This window comes from Caretta caretta, chromosome 7, assembly GCF_965140235.1.
Source record: "Caretta caretta isolate rCarCar2 chromosome 7, rCarCar1.hap1, whole genome shotgun sequence".
Taxonomy (NCBI): domain Eukaryota; kingdom Metazoa; phylum Chordata; order Testudines; family Cheloniidae; genus Caretta; species Caretta caretta.
In genome coordinates, this window is record NC_134212.1 from 41970017 (window position 1) to 41984317 (window position 14301).

A 14301-nucleotide genomic window follows, 5' to 3' on the forward strand; every position below is an offset into this window, starting at 1 on the left:
CCCAATAGGCATAAACCTATGTCTATTAAGCGTTCCCTGTTTAAAAAAATGTGCTTGGTGTGTAATATCGGTAATGCTTTTTGAAAGTCATGACAGCTCAGGCCAAGAACAACTTTTGTTAGAGTCTGAACATTTCACAGCCTGACGCCTTCAAAAAATTTTTTTGTCAAAGCTCGTTGAAACAACATTGTTGTTGGTTTTCTTTTGATGGGGAAGGGTTCATCTAGCTTGCTGTGCTGCTTTAACTTCCAACAAATAAACTTAGAGCAAAACTAATTAAAAAGCCCAATCTCATCCCAAATTTCAGTTTAGGGGCATGGTGGAAATGTCAGTCAAACAGAAGCTCCCTGCTACCTATTTTATATGCCACTGGAGTCTGTCTCATTGAAGACACATTCCAAAAACATTGATGGATCTGCTTTGTTTTTATAAATCTAACTGCCTTTGATTGTTAGGTATTTATTTATACAGTGACTCTAATATGTTCTAGTACTTCCTCCTCTGCACATGCTTCCAAATTGACTGATCTTAAACAGGTCCCCTCTTCTAAAGCAGGCAGAAGCTACCTGAAATCCGTTTGTGATGGCAGCACCTTTGGTAGGGGAAAGAGTTGTCCAGAAACCACAATACTACTTTGTCAGGCTCTGGAGGGGTCTCTAGGAAGCTTGAGGTGATGCTGAAGCTTCCACAGGCTATGTTTATTTTCATGTTTCATTAATGCATACAGATGTAGCCCCTTACTGCAAAGCAAGAAGTTCAGAATCCCTTGATTTTATCCTTTTCCGGGTATTAACCAGCTGATTTTTAGTTTACATTCCACTGCTGTTCTAAAGCTTGAGAATAACCAGGCTGTTTTTCTAAAGACAGAGACAAACAACTGGAGACAATTATTCCAAGCTTAATCTTGATGTGTAAATTAGTCTAACAGAGAAATAAAGCAAAGGCTTCAAACCCCTTATTCAAATGATTGAATTAAGTGTGCAACCTACTTTTTCCTCCTTAGCAGAGGTGTTTATGTACTGCTCTAAGTCTAGTCACATGAGCCCAGTACTGTCCTCTTAACTAGGTTTTATGCTCTGTATATTTGCTGTAGTTAGGACTTAATTGTATTTAATCTTTTCTTGCAGCCCTGCAGGATAAGAAAGCAGCTGTGGAAAATGGACCCCAGTGCTTCAGAAACATGCTCCTTTTGCTGGGGATCGAGGCCGCCATTGAAAGTCTGATCAAATCAGTTGGCATGGAGAAATGAATACTACTTACAAAACTTTAACTGGTAGAAATTTGGAAATTCTTTTAATTATGATATTGAGTTATACAGTCTATAATTTTATTGAATATAAACATTAAGTTATTTTCCATTTAAAAACCATACCCATAAACATGCTATCTGTACAATTATGGCACGTTATATATAAATTGTCATGACATGAAAAATAAATACAGCAATTTAAATACAAAAATGCCAAATAAAATAATTAGAGTGAATTTCAGTATAAATTTAACTTTCTGAATTAATGTACCAGAGTGGTTCTTCTGTCCTTAACGTTTTCTAGAACGGGTTACAGGAACATATGCTGTCAAATTCAAGTCAATAAAAAGAAGTTTCATTTCACAGCTCTATACAAAAAGTACAGTGATTTTAAAATAGAGAGAACAGTGACACTGAAAGAATAAAGTTGTATTTAAATATTCCTGCTACTCAATTAAGCTAGAATTACAGAAATTAATGACCAATACAGCCAAATTGAAGTTTGTGAAGAATAGTCAGGTGGTTAGAAATCAATTTTGTGAATGCTAGTGAAACAGTACAGCTGCTGCTGCTTCTATAATGTGGATGGAGAACAGACACTACTACTTTCACAAAGTGTTACACATTAATGACTGTTTAACATGGCTTGGTTTCGAAGCACTGAAAGCTTGCATCATCACGGAGATAGGTTACTGCTGGCAGACAACAGTCGAGGAATATTGTCAACTTGATACTTTACATTCCATGAACAAATATGAAGCAGTTTCAAGACAATTCTTGCAACCTCATTAGGGCTCTGTCAGATATTTTAGAATTAGCTCACTTGTAAATGTCTAGCATTTCTCAAAGGGGGAAACCATAATACAGTTTTAGGGGAAGGAAAACAGTCAACTTTGCACTGGCTTTTAAAAGTACTGCAATAGCCAGGCATTTTCCATGTACTTAAGTGACCACCTCATTTTACTTTTGGAGGCCTTTAAACATTGGAAAAGTGATGGCAGGCAAGCTCAAAATTAATTGCTAGTACCTTAAAAATGGTGTATTTTTCTGGGTTCAGGGGGCCAAAAAGGCTATAATTTATGTAAACATAGAACTCCCTTGCTAAGTAGTTTCAATGAAGAGTTCTTCTGCAAACTCAAGTGCATGATTCTGTAAGTATTCATACACAACTACAAGCTGGTGTACATTTTGATGGAGCAAGCAGTGTACACACATTTACATTCACACATAAACCAGGGTAAGGCTGGTAGATCTTGGCTTAGACCTGCCTGGTTTAAAACAGTAGTAAGCTTGTCAGTCATTACCAGAAAATATCAATCATCTATTTTGTCACTCACAGTATCCCCTTCTGTTCTGGCAAGGAATAAATGAACTGAAGCACCAATGTGGGTGGCTTGATTCAGCCTTCCTACCCCTACAGATGAGCATGCAGTTGAGCAACAGTAGGAGCTGTAGCTGACAGACTACAATTCATTTCAAATTTCTTCTTATTCAGACATAGAAAAGGTTGTTTTGGGGATCTGCTGCTGAGCAGGCAGAACTAACTAATACTACTACATCCATTTCACTATTTTTGTGCAATCTTGATTCTTTGTGCCAGCAAGATTCCTCTTTAAATTACATATGGCAGCAAACTACAGTTAGATGCTTCCTGCATGTAAATGGAAACTATGGTGTACATACACCAAGAGTGGAAAATTACAGTATAAACCTGACCACAGTATGTTGGGTTGTTTTTTTTCCTGTCGATAACTTCTTCATTTTGACTAAAAATGACCAGCCCCTTTGTGACTTTTCTTTTAATCCTCTGCTCAGAGGGTGGTATTATTACAACAATGCAGCTAGCCACACAGCAATAAATCAACAACTAGGTCAGATTGCTGTGGATATAACAAGTCTAATCTAAAGAGCAAACAACTGCACCCCAGAAAGGCACATTACTAACTGGTGGTAGGTTTAGCGGATCAAGGTAACATGGTTCACTCCTAAGTGTTAAGCAATACTGCTGTGTAAATAAGTTTTCATTCGGAATATCACCACTCTGGGCCCGACTGTCAAACGGTCCCTGGTTTCACAGAATTGTACATTGGGTCCTGCCAATGAACATGGTGCCATTTTTTATGAAAGCCAATACTCTGAAGAAGTTCAAATAAAATACAATGAAAGAAGGGTATTAGATTCAAGCTCCCAATATTAATCTACTGTACTACTTTATAAGGAGAGGTAAGTCCTTGTTAAGACAACCTCCATATTTTGAAACTTATTACCAGTATATACCTACTGTATACAGATAGCAGCATTTCAAGATGGGCTTGAAGAACATCTCCTTGTACATTCTTAGGGTATGAGAACCCCAAAGAAATGTAAAGAAAGCTTTTAGACAGGCAAAAGAGAACCTGTAGTTCATTATACCACAATACCCACATTTCTGAATATATAGTTTCATCCCACTGTTTTTGATCTAGTTGAAGCAGTTTCACTTTTAAACTTCACAAGAATCAGAGAATAGCACCTCATCCACACAGATCACCTCTCCAGCTTAGCAGAATGTGTTTAACTTGTTACCACACAAACTAAAGCCACTGCTAAAAGTTGGTACAAAGTTAACTGACACTCACCATCAGGGAAAAGTCACAACCTACAATTACAATGAACTTTACAAGATAAAGCAAATACCATCTGTCAACCCTTTCCTCAAGAAAAATGTCATTGCAGTCACAGCCTGATTCAAGAGCAGCCTTTGCTAGTTGCTATTTAATGCACAAAAAAGTTGATTCGCGTGTGATTTCAGTCTAAAATCATATGGACAAAAATTGAGTATACAATTCCTAAAGCTCAATTTGATTAGGAAAGAGCTAGTTCCTGATTCACTAATTTAGCAGGACTAGCTCTGTGTGGACCATAGGATGAAAGCCTGATATGTTCAACCAGGAAATAATTAAAAATCAAGGCTGCTTCCCTAGTAAAATTCCTAACCATTACCCCTCGTTTTGTGAATTTCTACTTACATTTATACAAATTGTTACAGAAAGCTTTTTCAGACTGATCACACCACTTTTGGAAACAAAGTCTGGAGTTCTCAGTTTCACTCTCTGCTTAAAATAGATTTGCATTAACATGCAAGCTCTACCTAGCCAGCACCAAAGAGCAATTATACAATACAGTAGTGTGTTTTGTTTTTTAACATTAAATTACATGGGCAGCAATTTATTTTGAATTAAGTTTAGTGCATTTTTAATGTGCTCAGTGCGGCTTAATTTTAAATTTGGTTTTATCAATGCAGCAGGTGTAGGGGGTTGGTTTGCTTTTATTTTAAAATATTGAGTTTTAAAATGCACAAGGTACAAGGCCATCCTGTAATTCTCATGTTAATGATCAGGCTTTCTGCATTAGTGCAATGTATCTGGAAATTCTTAACTGCACTGAAGAATAAATGAGAATTACTCGAGAATGTTTCATTCGGTGCTTCACATAGTAGTCATTCAGTTTTAAGAACATGGACTTGATCTGTCATGTCGTTGCAGGGTATGGCACACATCTGTTCTGTAATATTGAATACATTCCTTCAGATTAAATTTATATATTGGAAGGTGGGGTTTTTTTTTTTTAGTACTATGCCATGTCTTTGAAAGACATACCCATTAAAATATATTTCTTAAAGCAAAAGAATTCACAGCTGAAAAATGCACTGAACATAATAGAAAATCAATGTAACTACATTTCATTAACCCTTCACTTTCAACCATAACCTTAAGGAAACAGTTACACTTTATGGAGAACTAATGTGCAGTCTTCATTCTCCTTGAACAGATTTGTCATCACTGGATCATCTTTGGCCTGTACATTCTTCAAATAATAGTTTACTATCTTGCCATCAAGTTTGTACTGATGTGGAATGCTTTCATATGGCTTAAGATCTAGGTCCAGGACAGAAACGGAAAAGGTGAATCTGGATCTGGATGCCAGAACCACAGGCCTTTGAGCAGAGCTGAAAAAGAAGACCAATGGAATCTTGCAAGACCATTTGTTTAAAGCAAACAGACACCTTATATTCTTAGCGGAAATTCAAAGCCCAGTGCCTATCTAAGGCTCTATCACAAATAACTCTATTTTACATGTAAAGATCACATGCAGTACATTGCCAGCGTCTCCGTATTTGTTAGGCATTGTAAACCAGAAAAATGAGACTTCAGACGATGTAGCTTTTAAAAGCAGCCATGGTTCATTCTTAACTCAGGTATAGTTTTTCCAGTCCAAAATTATGTGGGAACAGGAATGAATAAGCCATTTCTTTACACATGCCAATCCTCTTCCTGTTAGTTTTCATACCAATCTAAACCAAACCTCCCTAAATTGCTCTACCACTGCTAAATGAATTAATCTCAACTGGCGGTTTTGGCAGTAAGAGCTACTTGTATAAATGAAAAGTGTGTCGAAGTACTGCACAGAGCTTCTACAGCTAGAAACAACCATCACCTGCTCAGACATAACGTAGTGTTCGGTAGTGTTAATGCCACTTCACAAATGTCCTTTTTATATACTAAACTGAAGTAATAGCCTCTTCTTCCTCTGTATGAAACTTACTTTGTTCAATTTATTGTCCTGAATTAATAAAATTGCCTTCTGCCTATCAGAACTAGCATTCAGGTGTTATGAACACATCTTAAAACAATGATATTAGAAAATAATTCCCTGAATGACTTACAAAATCTAAGTAAAAGGTTTGGATGGGAGAATTTTCTATCTTATTTTCTCAACAATTAAACGAGTATTATAGGTTAGAGAAGAGAGATTACCTTCTTCATAGCTGATCCTCAAAAACAGCACAAATCCACATGGAAAATTAGTTTCTGACTTCACTGAGGAGATGACTAGGGTTGTGTTGACAAAAAAGTCAACATGGACACTAAGTTACTAAAGCTGTGTAGTTGCAACAAAAGTTGCACCTCTTGATGAATGACCAGTTTTGACAGAATGAGAGCAAGATACTTAACTCTTCAGGTCAGTTACTTAAAAGGGTTAAGTTGGCTCTATCTGTTTTCAAAAGCAGCTTTCCTCCATACCTCAAATCAGAGGATGAACACAGCCACTACCAAGTATGTCTTCCATCCAAAGTCTATCACTCTAATGATAAGACATTGAATAAATCCTAATATCCAGAAAGGAATCAAAAGATATGCAATGATAAAGAATGAGAACGTAACTCTTTTGCCATGGTGACTGAGGTAATTCATTTTTGTTTATCCTTAAAGACACATCATCAACATTAGGACTTTGAAACAGATTTCAGCCTCCAAATTAAGAGTGCATCATAGCACAGTTAGCTCAAATTATAACTTGAGAGTTGCCCACATTAAACTCTCTAGCTAGAGTTAGGTAGCCTGTCAGACAGTAGGTTGAAGGTGATACTTGAGCTAGTAATGCAGTGGGAATGCAACAGTTCAACTGCAGTAACTCAAGCTAACTGTTGCAGTGAATACAAGCCCTAAGTAGTTTCAGTGTTAAAAGAAAAAAAAAAAAAAAGTTGAGCCTCCTATTCTAAATATTTTAATCAGAACTTCATGATTAGTACTCCCACTGTCAACATGGGCAACCCAACAGTGAAACACCCTAAAGATTATTGGACTCAAATCAACTATAGAAAGCTTTTTTTCTTGGCTGTCTGAACTGTCTTTCAGAATCCCTTACCATTCATCCTGTAGACAAGGTGAAAGGGAAATCATGATGGAGCAGTCCTTAGCTGTCATTGCTACTCTGTACTGCTGAACCTACACACAAGGTAAAAACAGGATAGGTTATCTCCATAGTAAGAGCACTTGTACAAATATTTCTGGACTCAGTCACAGATGCAAAGCCAAAGTACATTATCTAAGCATGCACAATGAAAATGTAAAGTAATAATCACTTCAGGTGTTGAGGAGATTATATCGATGTCATCACAGACTTTATGCATTCACTAACATTTTTCCTGTGTCACATGTTACAAATGGTTAACTCTTCATACAGACTGCTTTGCATGAGTACATATTTATTCTATATCCTAGGTCAACTAATATGAAATAGCTATTCATTTAAATGTACCATGTGATTTAGAAAGGAGTAAGGAATTTGTGAATAGTTAGTGCCTTTGTTTAGTTAAAAAGTGGTAGTATGAGCTGATTGTCAAAGGGGATGAGCACTTCAATGGGAATTTTAACTGTTCAGCATCTGCCTGGATTTTCTCTCTCATTGATTGTTACAGCATACACAAACTTGGAAGGATTAGATTATCAGTAGTCATTTTCACTGTAAACACACATACCGATGAAAAATAGTTTCATTGACAATAATTGAAATTTACAGATAAGTAAAGGAAGAAAAATGCTGCTTGAATTAAGGTTATTTATTTACTTGCTCTTGACAATTTGTTTTAATGGTTATAAATCTAACTTTCTGAAGGGCGGTTTCTGTCATTAAGTGTCTAACCTCCCCAAAATTTCCCACAACTGTGAAAGTCTAAATAGTTAAAAATGCTTTAAAAAAATCAATTATCCATCAAAATTATAAAAAATAGAAATCAAATTCTGCCAAGCTTAATTATATATGACATACTTTATGGAAGCTGACAGAATAAAGTAAGCTTTAGCACCCACGCTGAAGAAAGGTACCTTTGTAAATGCAAATGCTTCTGTTCCATCATCTTCAGTTGAAAGATCTAGAAGTTTCTCATAAAATGCTTCATTGTAAGGTCCATCTATCTGTGATGTACTTCTAATAAGTACAAAAAATAGGAAGAAGTTTTACTGATCCAGTTCTAATCTTTACTGACCCAAACCTTTCAAAAAGGTGTTTTCATCAGATGAGAGTAAACCTTTAGTAAACGTAAAACAGCATTATGATGGGGAAGAACTGTAATGTTGTAAACATGGAGAAACAGCAGATCTTCCCACACAGTTTGCAGGGGCTCCGAGCAATGGCATTTTTACTAGAAGACGAACTGTTGCATCAAATACTTCAATTCCTAAGAAACTGAAGCCACAAGTGTATGAGTTGGCTAATATGTAGTAACAAGCTGGGAACAAGTTTTTAGTTTAGTGCTAATGCACAGCAGATAGAAAGGATACATACAGGTAAATTGACAAATGGAATGCTTAATCTACGTGCACAGCAGAAAATATGTAAAATTGAATTTATGTTTCCTGACTTTTTAAGAAAGTATAGCGTTATATTGCCAACTATTTATTCGCAGGACTCAATATTACAGTTGCTCACCGTACATGTAATATTTCAGTTATAAATCAAAATGTTGATTTCCACATATCAGAAGCTGCTCAGAGAGTAAACAGTACCTTTTGCAAATGAAGCTCTATTACCCTCTTGGGGTTAGTGTCTAAATTACACAAGGAAGTTACATTTTAAGGAATACAAAGGACAATACAAAATGAAAGAGGGCCTTGCCTTAGAGTGATCTTTTACTACAAAAACAAACTGGACTTGGTTTCCATCTGAAGTTAGTCCAGTTTAACTCTCAGTGCTTAGTATTTCCCCAACAACAGATACCAGAAGGCATTTATTGCAGTTGTTCAATTCAAGCTGCTACATAGGTCACCATTTTATGATGGCAATCTGGTAAACTCACAGAACTACTGATCTTGGATTTCTGCAGCCTAAATTAACATAGTATTTCATCACTTTCTCTGTTTCAGAGGGTATGTCTACACTACGGAATAAGGTCGAATTTATAGAAGTCGGTTTTTTAGAAATCGGTTTTATATATTCGAGTGTGTGTGTCCCCACAGAAAATGTTCTAAGTGCATTAAGTGCATTAACTTGGCAGAGTGCTTCCACAGTACCGAGGCTAGCGTCGACTTCCGGAGCGTTGCACTGTGGGTGGCTATCCCACAGTTCCCGCAGTCTTCGCTGCCCATTGGAATTCTGGGTTGAGATCCCAATGCCTGATGGGGCTAAAACATTGTCGCGGGTGATTCTGGGTACATATCGTCAGGCCCCCCTTCCCTCCCTCCCTCTCTCCGTGAAAGGAAGGGCAGACAATCGTTTTGCGCCTTTTTTCCTGAATTACCTGTGCAGACGCCATACCACGGCAAGCATGGAGCCTGCTCAGGTAACCGTCACCGTATGTCTCCTGGGTGCTGGCAGACGCGGTACGGCATTGCTACACAGTAGCAGCAACCCATTGCCTTCTGGCAGCAGACGGTGCAATAGGACTGGTAGCCGTCCTCGTCGTGTCCGAGGTACTCCTGGCCACGTCGGCTGGGAGCGCCTGGGCAGACATGGGCGCAGGGACTAAATTTGGAGTGACTTGACCAGGTCATTCTCTTTAGTCCTGCAGTCAGTCCTATTGAACCATCTTATGGTGAGCAGGCAGGCGATACAGATTGCTAGCAGTCGTACTGTACCATCTTCTGCCGGGCAGGCAAGAGATGAGGATGGCTAGCAGTCGTACTGTACCATCTTCTGCCGAGCAGCCATGAGATGTGGATGGCATGCAGTCCTTCTGCACCGTCTGCTGCCAGCCAAAGATGTAAAAGATAGATGGAGTGGATCAAAACAAGAAATAGACCAGACTTGTTTTGTACTCATTCGCTTCCCACCCTCCCCTGTCTAGGGGACTCATTCCTCTAGGTCACACTGCAGTCACTCACAGAGAAGGTGCAGTGAGGTAAATCTAGCCATGTATCAATCAGAGGCCAGGCTCACCTCCTTGTTCCAATAAGAACAATAACTTAGGTGCACCATTTCTTATTGGAATCCTCCGTGAAGTCCTGCCTGAAATACTCCTTGATGTAAAGCCACCCCCTTTGTTGATTTTAGCTCCCTGAAGCCAACCCTGTAAGCCGTGTCCTCAGTCACCCCTCCCTGGGTCAGAGCAACGGCAAACAATCGTGCATCTGAGTTGAGAGTGCTGTCCAGAGCGGTCACAATGGAGCACTCTGGGATATCTCCCGGAGGCCAATACCGTCGAATTGTGTCCACAGTACCCCAAATTCGAGCCAGCAAGGCCGATTTAAGCGCTAATCCACTTGTCAAAGGTGGAGTAAGGAAATCGATTTTAAGAGCCCTTTAAGTTGAAATAAAGGGCTTCATCGTGTGGACGGGTGCAGGTTTACATCGATTTAATGCTGCTAAATTCGACCTAAAGTCCTAGTGTAAACCAGGGCAGAGAGGGTCTTACTAGAATAATTTCACATCAGAGCTATACTCCATAAACTTCCTCATCTATTTTACTGCAAGTAGCAATGATGCAAACACAGAAGATTCTCACTTATAAAAGCACCACACTGAGCAACTGAATAGTTAATTACATATTAGAAAAAAGAAAAGGAGGACTTGTGGCACCTTAGAGACTAACAAATTTATCTGAGCATAAGCTTTCGTGAGCTACAGCTCACTTCATCGGATGCATCCGATGAAGTGAGCTGTAGCTCACGAAAGCTTATGCTCAGATAAATTTGTTAGTCTCTAAGGTGCCACAAGTCCTCCTTTTCTTTTTACGGATACAGACTAACACAGCTGCTACTCTGAAGCCTGTCATTATACATTAGAATTTCACATTGTTATGAGCACATCTTTATGTACCTCCTGCAAACTGGACGGGAACAGGGGAATTAAGAATTTACTTGGTTATTTTACTTCTTCACTGGTTACCAACATGTAATGGACCACTGCTCTTCCACTAGACTGATGGGCAGCAGAACCTATCACTATCTATCGGGACTTTTATATGTTCTGTCTGGGACCTTGTTTTCTTCTCTTTCCACTAATTGATCACTTCTGTGGCTGTGTAAACATGATGTATTTTGGTTTTTTGCACATTACCCATATTGACAGGAAAACATAAAACTCAGCCTTAAATTAACAGAAGTAATTTGTCTGTAATATCTGTCCTCTTGGACAGTTGCTATTACTATGGAGTACAGAAACGGATAAGTCACACATTACCAGATATTTCTATTCCATCAGAAATCAATTTGTAACCAACATATCAATTTCTCACTCCCACAAGACTAAACTGCCCATCAAGTAAGGGAGAGAACAGATGATAATAGGGGATCCACAACCTTAAAATAAGCCTTGGCACTTTCAAAGGAGGAGGAGTGATACTTGTTTCAGTATAATCTAGGCAGAATTTGAGGAAATATTTTTCTATATCAGATTATAAACTGGGGACAAGTTTCAATAGTGACATAAGCGTGTTAGACATGAGATAAGAAATATTAGACACTCATGTCAACTATTGGCTGAATAATACCGAGGGACTCATTACTTCAAGGCTGCAAACTTGCTCACCTCGACAACCACTAGGAAGAATTTAACATAGGAATTGCCACACTGCATCAGATTCCACCTTGACAAGCATCCTGTATCTGACAGTGGCCAGCACCAGTAACATCAGAGGAAGGTTTAAGAAAACCAATAGTATGCAGATGTGGAATGAACTAACTCCCATACACACATCCTAGTGATCTCATCTTACATACTAATAGTTAGAATTTGGCTTAAAATCTTAACGCACTATGTTTCAAATCCCTGCCAAAACTTTAAAATAACTACTTGGGATACTCTTATTCATTCGTCAAATCCCACTTTGACATGCACTAAATTCTTGGTGCTAAGGTCATCCTGTGATGAATTCCACAACCTAATTTCACATCCTGTGAAAGAATAATTCCTTCTATCACATGATTTACTGCCAAAAAGAGCACTCAGGTAAACAAAGGGGAAGTGGGAGAGGTAATCAATTTTAATCATGTTTTGCATTTGTATTTTTTAGTTCTTTTGCTAAGAAAGGGGGGGAAGAAAGGTGATTCTCATTGGTTGGTAAGCATTAAAGCATGTTGATTTCCAACTAAATATAGCCTTTACATTAAATGTGCATTTCTTATTTACTACTCATGATTTTGTATCAATCAATTCAATTAAAAATGAACAAAAGCATTTTAAATTTTTGTATTAAATACCTTAAAGTGCTAGAGACAAGAAAAAAATCAAAACATATTTTGCATTTAAAACCAGCTGATTTTTTAAACAAAAAGAAGTAGCATCTGTAGTTAGTGAACTGAATGGTTTCCGGTCACAATGTCCTTCAAGATTTTAGAACTCGTACATCTCATCTGTTCACAGCTACTTTTTATTCATAGATTGGAAGAGAGAAAACAAGTTTTCCTGCTTTTACAATTTCCAATTTAGTAACTTTGAATGAACTAGTCACTAAACTGAACACGCTGAAGAAACTGAAAAAGAAGAAGATATTCTCTCTCCCCCTGTAGAAGAGGCTACTGCTGTTTAGCACTTCAGCTAACCCTCACTCCAGTTGCTTAGCCAACAACTTCCAGCAGTTCACTGGTTTGACTTCTTTAAAACTTGGCAGCCAACACGTATTGCTCAATATTTTTTGTATTGAATTTAAATTATTTGAATAGATTACAATAATCTTAGACCTTAATATAGGTTCTTGATTTCAAATTTAATTTTAAATAGTTTTAATAAATATGTATTTAATTTAAAAATTGATCTAAATAAAAAAACTAATTTGTTTTTAAATCAAAAAACAACATCCACCTCGCCTTCATCTCTGGGGTTTCCCAAAACAAGTGGCCTTTAGGATTCCACTAGTAAGCAGCAGGAGCCAACTACCTTTCTGTGAACTTTCCCTCAGATTGGTCTCTTAGGAATTGTATCCTTACAGCTCTGAATTGGGCTTTGGTTATCTTTCCTAGCAGAAATCTAGATGGAAATATATTCACATCAACCAGAAAACTGGCCCCAAATTAGATTGTGCAGAAGTTTATCTGCTGTGTTACATGAAAGGTTAAATTAGAAGTTCCATATCTAGACACTAAAATGAAAAGCATGAAGATCAAGGCAACATAATGGGTCTCTACCAAAGATGATTCAGAAACAGCAGGATTTGAAACAGATTTTGTACAGTGCTGTATTGTGTCTACACACCTGGCCAGCCTGCAAAAATTAGGCTGTATCTTTTTGTATCAACAGCAGAGTGAGGCACAACAAAGTAATCTGTCCCATGGTATCAAGGAATCCACAAATCTGAAGGGTGGCCATGTGGTTAGAACAAAGGTGGGCAAAACTACAGCCTGCAGGACCGTCCTGCCCAGCCCGAGCTCCCAGCCGGGGAGTCTAGCCCCCGGCCCCTCCCCTGCTATCCCCCCTCCCCCGCAGTCACCACCATGTGGGCAGGGCAGCTTGTGCCCGCCCACCTCCTAGGCTTTCCAATAAGCCTGTCCTGCTGCTCTGAGTGGCATGGTAAGGGGGTGGGGATTGGATAAGGGGCAGGAGGTCCTTGGGAGCAGTCAGGGGACACGGGGGGTTGGATGGTGCGGAGGTTCGGAGAGGGGTGCGTTGGATGGGGGGGAGGTCCTGGGGGGGCAGCTAGGGACGGGGGCTCGGTAGGGGGCGGTCAGGGGACAAGGAATGGGGGCGGTAGATGGGTCGGGGGCCTGGGGGGGGCCCTATCAGGGGTGTGGATAGGGGTTGGGGCACTCAGGGGACAGGGAGCAGTGGGGGTTGGATAGGGGGTGGGGTCCCGGGAGGGGGCGGTCGGGGACAAGGAGCAGGGGGGTTGGATGGGTCGGGGGTTTGAGGGGGGCAGTCAGGGGGCGGGAAGTGGGAGGGGGTGGATAGGGGGCAGGGGGCCAGGCTGTTTGTTATAGCCATGGTATAGTGAAAGATTATGAAAAACTTCAACCTCCTCACCCCTATTAAAATGAAATCCATCTACATTGGTAAATCTGCATTGTGACTTTGAAGTTACTTGAGAGAGAAGCAAAGGAACAATTTTGCTTCAATCCCAAGCCAAGGAGATGGGATTTCCAGCTTTTGAGGCAACAAAGCAAGTTTAATAGGCCCCCAAACAAGCTGCCCTTGGGAAGGTTCCTCTTCAGAGCTACGTAACCAGTAGTACTACACTACTCAGGAAGCAGAAGTTACAAGCATAGACCAGTGGAGAGACACCAAGACTTCCATATGCAAGGAACTGCTGAGACTACACTCTACACAGGAAAAAAAACGGTGCAAGAAGGCAGAGAGTACAG

The 14301-nt window shown here is 39.2% G+C and overlaps 2 protein-coding genes across 8 annotated transcripts in view; one reads left to right on the forward strand and one right to left on the reverse strand.

Annotated features, from left to right (window-relative positions):
- The window catches only part of CENPP (centromere protein P), a 315918-nt gene extending 314433 nt beyond the window's left edge, over positions 1–1485 (forward strand). For both annotated transcript variants that reach the window (XM_048858371.2, XM_048858370.2), the window contains exon 9: positions 1128–1485. In XM_048858371.2, the coding sequence (XP_048714328.1) occupies positions 1128–1249 (122 nt within the window). In that variant the 3' untranslated portion in view covers positions 1250–1485. The remainder of the gene's footprint in view (positions 1–1127) is intronic.
- IPPK (inositol-pentakisphosphate 2-kinase) overlaps positions 1266–14301 on the reverse strand; it is a 103646-nt gene continuing 90610 nt past the window's right edge. For all 6 annotated transcript variants that reach the window (XM_048858363.2, XM_048858354.2, XM_048858356.2 and 3 more), the window contains 3 exons: positions 7897–7999; positions 6938–7017; positions 1266–5237 (listed from right to left, as the gene is read on the reverse strand). In XM_048858363.2, the coding sequence (XP_048714320.1) occupies positions 5012–5237; positions 6938–7017; positions 7897–7999 (409 nt within the window). In that variant the 3' untranslated portion in view covers positions 1266–5011. The remainder of the gene's footprint in view (positions 5238–6937; positions 7018–7896; positions 8000–14301) is intronic.